This window comes from Dermacentor andersoni, chromosome 5 (assembly GCF_023375885.2).
Source record: "Dermacentor andersoni chromosome 5, qqDerAnde1_hic_scaffold, whole genome shotgun sequence".
NCBI classification, from domain to species: Eukaryota; Metazoa; Arthropoda; class Arachnida; order Ixodida; family Ixodidae; genus Dermacentor; species Dermacentor andersoni.
Window position 1 is genome coordinate 92198664 of NC_092818.1, and position 12940 is coordinate 92211603.

A 12940-nucleotide genomic window follows, 5' to 3' on the forward strand; every position below is an offset into this window, starting at 1 on the left:
GACCGATGACACGCTAGTTGGTAAACTGGTGTGTGTTTAGCACTGAATGCCGAACCTATCCTCCTTGCGGTATTCGGGGTACCGACGGGCATTGCCAGCACGCCTGGCGTTGGCGGCCCCCCCATCGTCGGTGGTCTCCTACCGCCGCCGCCGTGCCCATTCCCATTTCTGTTCGAGAAGGCGATCCTCATGGGCAAGCTGCTGTTCGGCGTCGGATGGAATGTGGCTACACGATGGTCCGGGCCGCGTATTTCCAATTGCTAGTAAGTACTGTGGGGCGTGGCACTTGCGGAGACGCCAGACGCTTGCGCACATGTGCGAGTAAGAGCGGGTGCGAGAGACGAAATCTGGGGGCTTTTGCTCCTTGAATATTTCACTCTACCTAGGCACTACAGAGGAGCTTTCATAGCGCGCATTTCAGTAATGTGGAAAGTTGGGCTAGTCGGTGATTAATCACCATACCTTGCTTCGCCAGCAAGGTATGATAAATAGCGCATATTGTATGCGTTTGTCCCCTAAACATGCCGGCATTGCAGAGTGCGGTCCAGTTTGTTTACGCTCCGCCGCTGGCTGCCCGCACGGCGAGGCAGTGGGGACGGACGCCCCATTTGATGATCGCTGTGTGTGAAGGGGCAAGGTTCTGTCTGGTGATGTATAAGTCGCGGGTCGCTTTTTTTCGTCACGATGACAGATTGCATTTTTGACAAGCACTGCTCCAGGAGGGCACATGTAATGAGCCTGGCATTGTACTACTGCGGGATCGGCCCACGTATGGGGAGCGCTTAACGACTGCTTCACCTCCGCCGCAGGTCGGCCCGGCATTGCACTATGTTTCAGATCGGCCAACGTATGAGTAGTGCTTAACGCCTGCTTCACTTCCGCCGTGGGTTGGCAGGTATTGCGCCATCTTCAGCATTGGATCAAGTATGAAAAATAGTTTGTCTATGTCCATGGAGACTACATCCGCCAGAACCTAGCCTTTCGTGGTACGGAACACGGCGCATTTCCTCCCCACTTTTATTCCGTGCGCGCACGAGCTTGAGCCGCGATCGTTGGCTCCGCTTGCGCGGTTTCACTCGCACCTACAGCATGCGGCAACAATGTTATCACCCTTGGAATTTATACCAAACATCACGGTGACAGAAAAAATGTGCCTGGAGTGTCCAAATAATGGCTATCGCAATATTAACGTAGACGGCACAGGAGCTCTAGGTAAGTTCCCGACCGAAGGGCAGTGGGGACACCAAAGCTGGGAAAAGGACGGTCTGTGGGTTGTATCCGCCGAGGCTGAGCGTGCAGGGATTGTTCTCGTACAGGATCTTCTTACATACACACCCAGCATGCACTGGCCTCAGCGAGCCAACAAACTACGGGCCAGTCCGGACTCCAGCTTTGGTGTCCTAGAGGCACTGCCAAAATAATCTAAATAATTACATTTTGTTTACTTGCACTGGCAGCTAGATCTGCACGTGGCACGAAAGAGGTGTGCCAGCTTTAACGTCTTGCGGCAAAAAATTATCTATCGTCTCCGCGTCGCCACAGAATGAGCATAATGATGAGGGAAACAGTCCACTTGTGTGGATATAAGTTGAATTAAAATATATGACAGCGCATCCTCGTGATGGACACTAAAAATTTCCGTGTTGGAAGTTTGCAAATTTTCATGTCTCTGCCAGGGATATAGACGATGTCATTATGTCGGTAATCCACAGAGTTGGTGATTACGAAGCCCGAGACTATTTGCATAACGACACTCCTTACGAAATCTAGCAGCATTGACATAAGCATAGACAAAGAACAACATGAGAGAATTGGGTAACCTGTCGATGCTTTACTTTACTTTTTTTCAAACAAAAAAATTTGAGGGGGCCCCGAGCCCACTCCGAAGTTTTCCCACTGAAGTGTCATTACCAGAGTTCTGTTACCCCTTGGTACATTTCAGATTTGTTTTGACTTGCCCCTACCTTTTCAGTTAAAATTTTATTGTGGTTAAAAGGTTACTGCATTATTCTTGTCATGGACGTGCACAGTTTTCAGTTCATACTTTCACTTTATTTGTGCAAATCCTGTCAACAGAAGGACAAGCACATTAGAAGTACCAACGGTGACTACCTCATCTGTACTTCACTTCATTTTTTAAATTTCCACTCTGAACCTCATGAACAGACACAATATACTCAAATATATCGACAGGAAAACGCTTTTTATATTTTTCAAAGAGAAGGAAGTAGCCAACTAACAATTATATTTAATAGTATTAGTAGCCTATGCCTCATGAAAGAATATGTTGCTGTATGTTCACTATGCTTCAAATTGCTTTGCATGCTTTTTTTCACCCCCCAAAAAACTTGCATACTTCAGTGACCCCTTCACCAGAGTCTTTTATCAATGACGTATGAAATGCATGTAAATATGTGTCTCAGCATTGCTTCTCTTTCCTCTAGGCCATGCTAACAACTCCAGAAAGAAAAAAATAAGCTCTTTTAACAATTTACAAAATGTATTAGGGATGGAAAAATTGCCACTTGCATGCAAAGGTCATAAATGTATATAATTGACTCAGCAAACCAAAATGAGACCAGGCCGGATTCGCTCAAAATCACAATCAATAGCAGTCATGCGCAGCAGCGCTTGTACTCAGACTCGCAGCAAAAAAAAAAGAAAGGAGGCAGTAATTTCACTGGAACGATGAAGCACTATTAGTGAAAGCGAAGTACAAGACAATTCTTCCACAAAAAGAATTCTCGAGGCCATGCGAAGTTTCTTTAAGTGCAACAGTTATTGAAGGTTATATATATGGGGGAGGGTTCGGAAAGCTGGTTTCCCCCCCTCCTCCAGAAAAATGAACTTTCTGCCTTTGTATACTGCTAATGTAAAATCGCTTTTCTTAAGCTTTTTTTCAGTGGCATTCAGAGCCTAAGCCCTGAACAGTTGCGTGCCTTAATTTTCGTACTCTACCCTAAAATAATCGGTCAATTGAATCAATTTGTTGTCGTTCAATATTACAAAAAAAAATGTCATTGATTACAAGTAACTATAATTACAAATCACATGTAATTCATTACATACAAATCTGCCGAGAATATTTCTAAAGCGACTATGGTGGCTATAAAAAAAATAGATTGCAGGGCCCCTTAACAGGCTGCCAAGCTTCACAGAAGACCCACTGCCTTGGCCCATCACAATACCACACTACACACCTACTGGTGAGTCATCATTTGTTGCACCAATGTGGAATCTCTGAAAGTAGAAAGGCTGACCAACAAAATTATTGCAGCCCACATGCGGTGCTCATTCAAGTAAATGGAACCCAAATGTGATGTGCGTCATTTATCAAAAATGTCATACAGTGGCAAACAACACCCACACTGTCTCACAACACAGTGTACATATCCGTTGGCATTGAAAGGCACACAAGTGACTACATTGATCGTGGAAGATGATGCCTATCACATGTGGTTAGAAGCCCTGTTTTATACAGCAGACCACATTCAAGACCAACAAAGGCTATAGTAACAGACTAGTTGCATAGGTTTAATCTCGCAATTTTTATCAACTCCATGAAGAAAATCATCTATGCATTAATAAGTTAGAGCTGTGGCCATTAAATGATAAAGTGAGCAAAGAACAATCTATCTTATGGAAGCTACATTTAAATACTGTTCACACTTCAATGTATATAAAAATGACAGACACATTCAAAAAAGATGTAATGTGGTGTTTACCAGTACGCAATCACCATGCACACATGCAAAAGGTATTCATGAACGTCATAAAAACTCTCCACAAGATCATACAAAGTACTGTTTGTTGACCTGTATGTCCACAAGGAAATGAAACCTTGCTTAACCGACCATATTAGCTGCTATAGTTCTGTTTGACCCTGAAGCTATTCATGACAACGGTGACGTAAGTGTCACATTCAGCTGCATTCAATACGAGCTGCAACACCGGTGCCTGTGGTCGAAGGGACTTCAAGATGTATTATGTCAGACCTACTGTACAGTCTTGAAGCACTAGCATCAGTGTTGCAGCCAATATTGAATGTAAGTGTGCACGCTAAGTCGAAGCTACACCACTTACTATGTGCTTTGTTATTTTAATCTCTTATAAAGTGGACGTCAAGGGTGCTTTTTCAACAAGATGCAACTAAAAGCAAACGTTTAAAGAGCGAAAACAACCGCAACATGAGTACCGTAACATGCATTCATCACACTATGTTTTGGCTCCTGTGCAGTGAATCAAGTTTCTTAGCTCATAAATTTACCTCACTTGCATTGCACAACACACTTAAGCTTGCGCTTTCAAAGTCAAATAAAATATCATTGCGAATCTGTCAGAAACTAACTGATAATGTGATATCCACTATAACATGCTTGAGCAAGAACAACAAACAATAGAATAAGTGTAGTCGTACACTGGTACACATGCTTTGAAAGCAAGACGCTTACACCTGTATTGAACATCCATTGTGTCTTGTGGATGTGTCACAAGGAGCCGCAGAATCACTTGTACTGGTGCTAGCCTGATTTGCCAACAACCTTTCTTGTGAATTTTCATTAAGAAGCTCTTTGTGGGATACCACTAAGCAGTCACCTTCCATGTTAAGCAGGAGAAACACACTTGCATGGGGGCAGTCAGCTTGGAGATGATGTGTCTGCAATTCTGAGATCAGAAGGACAGCCCTGTCCTACTTACCTTGCTGTTGCCTGCAGAACATGATCAGGTGAACACGAGAAGACGAATTAGACAGTTCTACCAACTGCCACTATCAGAAAAGCCTGAAATTTCACTATCAATAACAAGATACAACACACAACACCGTAACAGAGCTGTAAACAGAAACTTCCGTGTGATAAATGGGCCAGACACTGCCTGGCAGAGGGCTGGTAAGTACCATGACTACACCACATTATGCACTAGCTCCAAGCTTCGCCTGTCCAGTACTGGGTGCCCATGTAAATACATTGCTATTCGTAACATACTCGTATTACATGCTTGTTTTACTCCGTATGCAGTCTACGACAATAATTCAGGTGCATGTGCACCTCAAGTGTGAGAAATTAGAAAAATCAAGCATCATTTACACTGCAGCCTACCTACCTCAGCTAAAGGCATTTCACATCATTAAAGAATTCTCTCTCTCTTGCTCCTATGCCTTGCATTGTGCAATCTCACTCGAGCTTCCCCTCCAGAGCAACCAATCAAAAGAGACTGATCGCTCCAATGTTTGTCAATGTCCTCTCTGCATGCCTCGGATACCAACTATTTAAATAAGAACTTGCCACAAAGTTACCAGCTGCTTGGCAATTACGGTGGTGATGTGTGAACTCCATAATCATCTCTGCACACATAGGGGCGTAGGTGCAGACTCTGTGTTGCACTGGGATGCAAGTACACAGGTGTCCCCAGCTCTCACGGTCATTTCACAAGCACTCAAAACTGAGCGGTACTTCAAGCCTAAAGGAGTTTGGCAAAACAACAACTGGCATTCTGCCTGCTACCAAACGCACAAGCCATGGCTTGCGAAGTGCCTCTGCCACCGCACAGCCTTGGCGCAACACTCTGGCACGTACTATAGTGCAATCGCTCATTAACTTCAACCTAGGAAGTGTACGAGTGGTACACAAGTCCAACCACACTGGTGGCAAAAGATGTGGCACACAGCCACCAGGTCATGAAGCTAAGGACACCTCGGAATAACACAGGCGTGAAGACGGCTCGAAGTCCGGCCAGCGTTAGTGAGAACTGCTGGCTGGTAGCCAGGATGGATTCTGGAGACGGTCCTCTCGATGGCACTCCAGGGACTGTATTGTGATGAAGAGGAGCACCAGGACTGTCCGGTGACCACAGGTAGGCAATCCAGCTGTGGTCACCTAGAGAAATGAAATGAGCAAGAAAATTGCACAATAACGCAAATTCCAAACTACAGTCAAATTTCATGATAAGGAAGTCCCTTAGAACGATGGAAATCTGAGCTAGTTGGTAAGGATTCATAATGCAAAGAAGGGGTAAGGCGTGCAGACGTGGACACAAGAGGAGAGAAGTGGACAACACGAACGCCGACTATCAGCTGAAGGAAGAACTGAGGCAAAAAAAAGAAAGAATACACAAAACTCATCTGCGCACGCTCTGGAAAGGTAGCACAAACATAAGGCATGACAAAGAGCACAAAATTTCACGCTGGCATTTTTAAGCAAAGGCAAAATAAGAGCTTGTTAACGATGGAAAAATACACACAAACTTGCCATAGTTCTACAACAAAAACATCAAAAGGGTGTGTCACAGGGCTATTTGGTATCGCACATTGTAGCAATCACAGTGGGAGAAACAATAACATCAGGCCTAATTAGGACTGCTGCACTTTAGTGGTGCATAAACCAGGCCACTGACCTAATGTTTTCAACAGGAGAGCTGTAAATGCACATGTGAGCAATGGCGTGATGTACTGCAGGGCCACTACACACAAGTAGTAGAAGACTCGAACCACCTGAAAAATAAAGAACATGGGAAAAAAAAGAAAATGGAAAGGTCATTGAAAGCACGAGTTCACTGAAATTTACCTTGAGTGAATTTCACTGTATGCAAGCAAATCAACATCATGTCCGGCAAGAGTTACAAATACCTTCTACTCTGCCTCTACACTTCAGCGGCGTTCTGTACTTCATTATAACGGCTTTTCTTTTTTTTGAGACCACACAGAATTTTTTAAAAAGTGCCTATGGCGGATAGCACAATTTTAGTAATTGACCTGGATTACTGAAAGAGGTGGACAATACTTCTACGAGAAATCTAAATGCATTATTGACTAATTAAAAGGTTGACAGTCCCTTTAGCATATAATAAAGAGGATGAAAGTGAAAGCCTGTGTGCTCACGAGACATTCATTACATTACTTGACATTTTCATCCGAATGCATTGTTACTTCCTGTTAGTTGTTTTCTCACAGTAAAGGTTGTGGGGAGTGCCTTAATTAACTCACCCTAATTCACACCAAAGGTTGCGGGTCTGACTCCCACCAAATGTCATGGGTTCCACTCTCGGCCTTCCCAGTGTCAATTAAAATCCAACTTGGAGATATGGCCTGTTCGCCCATATCTCAAAGTGAGTTTGACTCCCACGGAGAGTCATGGGTTTGAGTGCCTTAATTAACTCTATCTTAATTAACTGTGCTATAGTTAACTTCACCTTCATTAACACAACATCTCAAGCTGACGCTTCTTCTTCACCTCGGCTTCATGCTTTCCTATAAAGAAATTGATTGCTTAAAATTTACACCAAAGTTCACGGGTCTTAAATAAATTTGCCTTAATTAACAGCAAAGGTCCTGAGTTCGATTCCCACCAAAAGTAGAGAGCTCGACTTTATATAAATTGTAGCGCCCTGGATTTTCGTGCCATGAATTTTGGTGCCATAACATCGGACATCGAATTTTACGACCCATGAGCCATCTAAGGCTTTCGCCTTAAAAGTCCTTTATTAACTTTCTATTAATTAAATTACGGCATAAACTGCAATTTACAAATTGTAGCCAGTGAGTTTGGAAGGCAAACTCGGAACGCCAGTTTCGTATATAAAAACACCAGTTTCGAGGTGTGCATTCTAAGAGCACGAAGAAATACCTACCACACGATGCCACCCTCCTTGTGGTTCAGTGCATTTGATATTCCAAACTTTTTTAACCATTTCATTACAATCACCAACAGGATGACAGCCCACTCCTAGACTAACCGCTTAACCAGTTCATTCTGTGACACATGCAAGTCTCTGAAGCATTGAAAACACATTGTGCGACTCTGTCTCTGCTATCTTAACAGCAAAACACCTTTTGAATTAGCTTTTGTATTAGCATGAAAGTAGTGTGCAGTAGTGGTGCATGAATAGTCGAATGTTACCAAATCAAACAGTGAACACTCGAATAGTTCAAATCGCAAATCGAATATTTACTATTTGATCTTTTGAACGTTCAATATAGTCCCTGCAGAAATGTGAAGTGCCACATGTCACATGCCCCGCAGAGTCCCTCATGCTCGAGGCCACAAAGTGGGTGTTTCACTTCAGTTTTGGCACAAAAGGAGTACTGATCAGGCATGCCACGGACAGGCCAGCCCGGCTAATGCGGAAGCAGACTTTGTCACTCCGAGCGCTCCCTGACATCACACCAATGCGGGGATCTCATACACAGTGCTTGCAGAACAGCACTGCAGAATGTTCATCAGAGCGAGGAGGGGCGGAAGGGGGGGGGAGGGGGAGGGTGCAACGTCGCATGAACTTGCTGTTGCCCTCCAGATTTTAGGTGGTAAATCACACCAAAACTGACTGAAACGGCGCGGACAGTGCCCCTGCTCTTTGTTGCTGTTGGCACTCTGGCTATGCACAGAGGTGTGACCAAGTCACGTGACACGCAGTCCTTTTGTCTGTTGTGCACATTAGCCATACGATAACCTACCTGCTGTAAAGTTGGGATAGCCCTCCTGCATTTTCGAAAAAACAAAAAACAATGTAACACTTTCTATGCTATAAATAGAAGATTGCCACAAAATGTAGGTGCACTATTAAATGAACCTCATTGGTATTCAGTACAACAGAACATCACTAATTCATGAGTTGCTGAGGGAAAAAAGCACTTGATTCTATTCAACAGTTCTATGGATAAAAAAAATATTTCCCAGCCCTTCATATACTAGAACTGAGTTGTAATCAGCACTGGCATACTAATTTGGTGCCCATTTTAATAAGCGTAGCCCGTAGTGTTTTTCTTTTAAGTCAATATAACTTTATTGCAACAGTCATGTTGGAGTTGCAGCCTAGAGTATTACAGCAAGACGTCCTAGAGTTTTGAAATAACTGTCAGGGGGGCCTCCTATGATTACATAAATACGGTTATTATACAGAAATAGCAAAGAAGGACGGTCATGTGAACAATGAGAATAATATTTAGGTAAGTTGATCATCTAGAACAGAAAATTAGATACATGAGTTAATGGTAATGCTAATTACTGAAAAATATGAAAAATAACCGAAAGCTTATTTAACAAGCAGAATAAGGAATATTAACAAGAATAATCAACGTGACATGAGAGACCAAACTCGTTTCATTATCAATAACATTAATTACTTATACAAAAACATGACAAACAAATTGTAGTTTATTGGGAAATTCAGATGAGTCGGTTAATTTCTGAATGAAATATTTCTTGCTGCATGCAGAGAATGTATGAATGGTGTGTGATGATCTTATTTCGAAAGGTAATGAATTCCATATTGCTATGCCAGAGAAGAGGGTTGTGAAGTTGCCGTAATTCACCCTTACAGCAGGTAAAAGAAGAGTATTGTGCAGGGAAAACCGGGTACTGTTGTCGTTAGTAATGTGTTCAGGATCAATACATTCAATGTAGATGTCGTGTATGATGAGCCTATATGCAATTATGGATAGATTCTGATAGAATAATTGTCCTAACGGGAGAACGTTAAGTTTAGAAGACAGTGACCCACCAGACAAATCAAATGGGCTGAAATTCATTAGTCTCAATGCTTGGTTCTGAAGTCGCTGCAGATATTCAATATGCATAAAATATGTACTGGCCCACAACAATACACAATACAAAAGATGGTTACGAATATAAGCAAAATACAAAGATTGTACAATGTGAGGTGGAAAATAAGGTTTAGTCTTGATGATAATGTGGATGCCAAATGCAATCTTTTTCACAAGTGATCGGGCGTGTCTATGAAATTTTTTGTTCAATATCTAAGATGACACCAAGAAACCATGCTTCGTTTGAAACCTGGATGATATAATCACCAATGTGAACAGAAGGTGGGACATCGACTGAAATTCACTGGGAATTGAACACCATAAATGTGGTTTTAGTGGGATTAATGCGCAGATGATTAATTCGGCACCATAATGTAATATTGTTTATATCAGTGTTAAGGTTAGAACGGAGTGTGGCAGTAGATTTACTGGATGTAAAGATGGTCATGTCATCAGCGTAAAGTACACACTTGGTCTTAGCAAGAATAGTGGATAGGTCATTCATAAACATCAGAAAGAAAAGCGGACCTGGAACTGTACCATGTGAGTCCGGTTACTCAAGTAGTCTCTAATAAAGTTTAGTGGAGGACCAGATATACCAAATCATTAGAGTTTAACAAGTTGTATGCGATGGTTTGTGGTGTCGAGGGCACGTAGGATTGTCCGGGCTGGAATTCTCTGACATAAGGTGGCCTGACAGCCCGCAGGGTTATCTGACTGAGCTAGCTTGGATGCTCAGTTGTCACAGTCAGAAGTTCGAATCCTCGTGCATTTTTTTCCCCCTGAAGGTGGGAAGATCGAATTCACCTCCCCCAGTACACTACATCTCCAGGCTTGGAGTGGTGCCTGACATTGGCAAAAACGCCGAGAGCAAGTGGGACTATACTAAACCAGTTACAACCAAATTAAGAAGACCCACTAAGCTTCAACAAACACTCCCTCACCAGAACAGGAATTGGCCTCCTTGGTGCAGTATTCGGCTACTCCCTCCCGAAAGACTCATTCAATTACCCAATGGCCTTCAGTGCCCAGCAGCTGCGAAGCACCTGACCAAGGCGGCGGTCAGGCCTGTAAAGCAGCAAAGGGTGCTAAGAATCTCTGGACCCGGACAGGCCGCCAGTGGAAACTGACCTTTGCAATGTTTAACACCCGAACCCTCTCAAGTGAAGCTAACCTAGCAGTACTGTTCGAGGAACTATCAGACATTGTTTGGGATATCATCGGCGTTAGTGAGGTTGGAAGAACTGGTGAAGCTTATACGTTGCTGAATAACAGCCATGTCCTCTGCTATAGCGGTCTGCCAGATAAGAAGCAATACGGAGTAGGATTCTTAATCCATAAGGACATAGCAGGCAACATTGACAGATTCTACAGCATTAACGAGAGGGTAGAAGTAGTCGTAATCAAACTTAATAAGAAGTATAGATTAAAGATAGTACAAGCCTATGCTCCAACATCCAGCCACGACGATGAGGAAGTAGATCAGTTTAATGAAGATGTTGAATTAGCGATGAGAAAAGTGCAAACTCGATATACAGTAGTAATGGGTGACTTCAATGCAAAAGTGAGCAAAAAGCAGGCGGGTGAACAAGCAATTGGCAACTATGACGTGGAACCTATGACGTCTTCCTATGACTAGGAACACTCGAGGAGAGATTTTGGTAGAATTTGCGGAAAGGAATAAGCTGCGAATAATGAACACCTTCTTCAGGAAGCGTTGGAACAAAAAGTGGACCTGGAAAAGCCCTAATGGTGAAACAAGAAATGAAATTGATTTCTTACTTTCTGCCAATGCTAGCATAGTACAGGATGTAGAAGTGTTAAGTAGGGTAAAGTGCAGTGATCAGGGGTTATTGAGGGCTAGGATTCACCTCAATTTGAAGAGAGAAAGAGTCAAATTGGTCAAGAAACAGGCCAACCTATATGTAGTAAGGGTAAAAGCAGACCAATTCAGGTTGGCACTTGCAAGCAAATATGCAACCTTAGAACAAAGAGATGAAGACTACATAGAGGCAATGAATGAAACCGTAACTAGGTGGCTTCAGAAGCAGCGATTGAAGTGGAAGGTACGGCACCAAAGCAACCAGTAGGTAAGCTCTCTCAAGTAACAAAGGACCTAATAAAGAAATGACAAAGAATGAAAGTGTCCAACTCAAGAGATCAGATAGAATTCGCGGAACTGTCAAAACTAAACAGCAAGGAGAAAATAAGGGATATTAAAAATTATAGCATGAGAAAGGCTGAGGAAGCAGTAAAAATGGACCCAGCCTGAAAGCAGTGAGAACGAAACTAAGCATTGGACAAACCAAGATGTATACACTGAAAGATAGGCAAGGTAATATAATCAGTAATCTCAAAGATATAGTAAAAACAGCGGAAGAATCCTATACTGACCTGTACAGTACCCAAGGCAGTCATGATACCTCCATTCGAAGCAGTGATTAACAGGTTACAGAGACTCCTTCCATAACTAGGGATGAAATTAGAGGGGCCTTGCAAGACATGAAACGGGGAAAAGAAGCAGGGAAGATGGACTACCAGTCTATTTAATCAAAGATGGTGGAGATATAATGCTTGAAAAACTAGCGGCCCTTCATACATACTGTGTATCGACTTCAATGGTCCCAGAGAACTGAAAGAATGCCAACATTATACTAATCTACAAAAAGGGAGACATTAAAGAATTTAAAAATTATAGGCCCATTAGCTTACTTCCAATATTACATAAAATATTCACCAAGATAATCTCCAATAAAAAAAGGGCAACACTGGACTTTAGTCAACCAAGGGAACAGGCTGGCTTCAGGACGGGATACTCTACAATGGATCACATCCATGTCATCAATCAGGTAATCGAGAAATCCGCAGAGTACAATCAGCCTTTCTATACAGCTTTCATAGACTACGAAAAGGCATTTGATTCAGTCGAGATACCAGCAGTCATAGATGCATTAAGTAATCAAGGAGTACAGGACGCTTACGTAAATATCTTGGAAAATATATGCAGAGATTCCACAGCTACCTTAATTCTACACAAGAAAAGTAGGAAGATACCTATAAAGAAAGGGCTCAGACAAGGAGACACAATCTCTCCAATGCTATTCACTGCATGCTTGGAAGAACTATTCCAGCTATTAAACTGGGAAGGCTTAGGAGTAAGAATCAGCAGCGAATATCTGAGCAACCTTTTATTTGTAGATGACATCGTCCTGTTCAGCAACACTGGGGACGAGTTACAACAAATGATTGAGGGCCTTAACAGAGAGAGTATAACAGTGGGGCTGAAGATTAATATACAGATGACAAAGATAATGATCACTAGCCGGGCAAGGGAACAAGAATTCAGGATCGCCAGTAAATTTCCTACTTATGATCGGGATTCTTGGTGAGTAATTGACCAAG

At 42.7% G+C, this 12940-nt stretch overlaps 1 protein-coding gene across 1 annotated transcript in view; it reads right to left on the bottom strand.

Moving 5' to 3' along the window:
- Positions 1 to 2530: 2530 nt before the first annotated feature.
- emei (transmembrane protein 161-like emei) overlaps positions 2531 to 12940 on the bottom strand; it is a 35900-nt gene continuing 25490 nt past the window's right edge. The window contains exons 10-11 of the mRNA XM_050178166.3: positions 6394 to 6490; positions 2531 to 5876 (exon numbers count right to left, since the gene is read on the bottom strand). Of these exons, the coding sequence (XP_050034123.1) occupies positions 5605 to 5876; positions 6394 to 6490 (369 nt within the window). The 3' untranslated portion in view covers positions 2531 to 5604. The remainder of the gene's footprint in view (positions 5877 to 6393; positions 6491 to 12940) is intronic.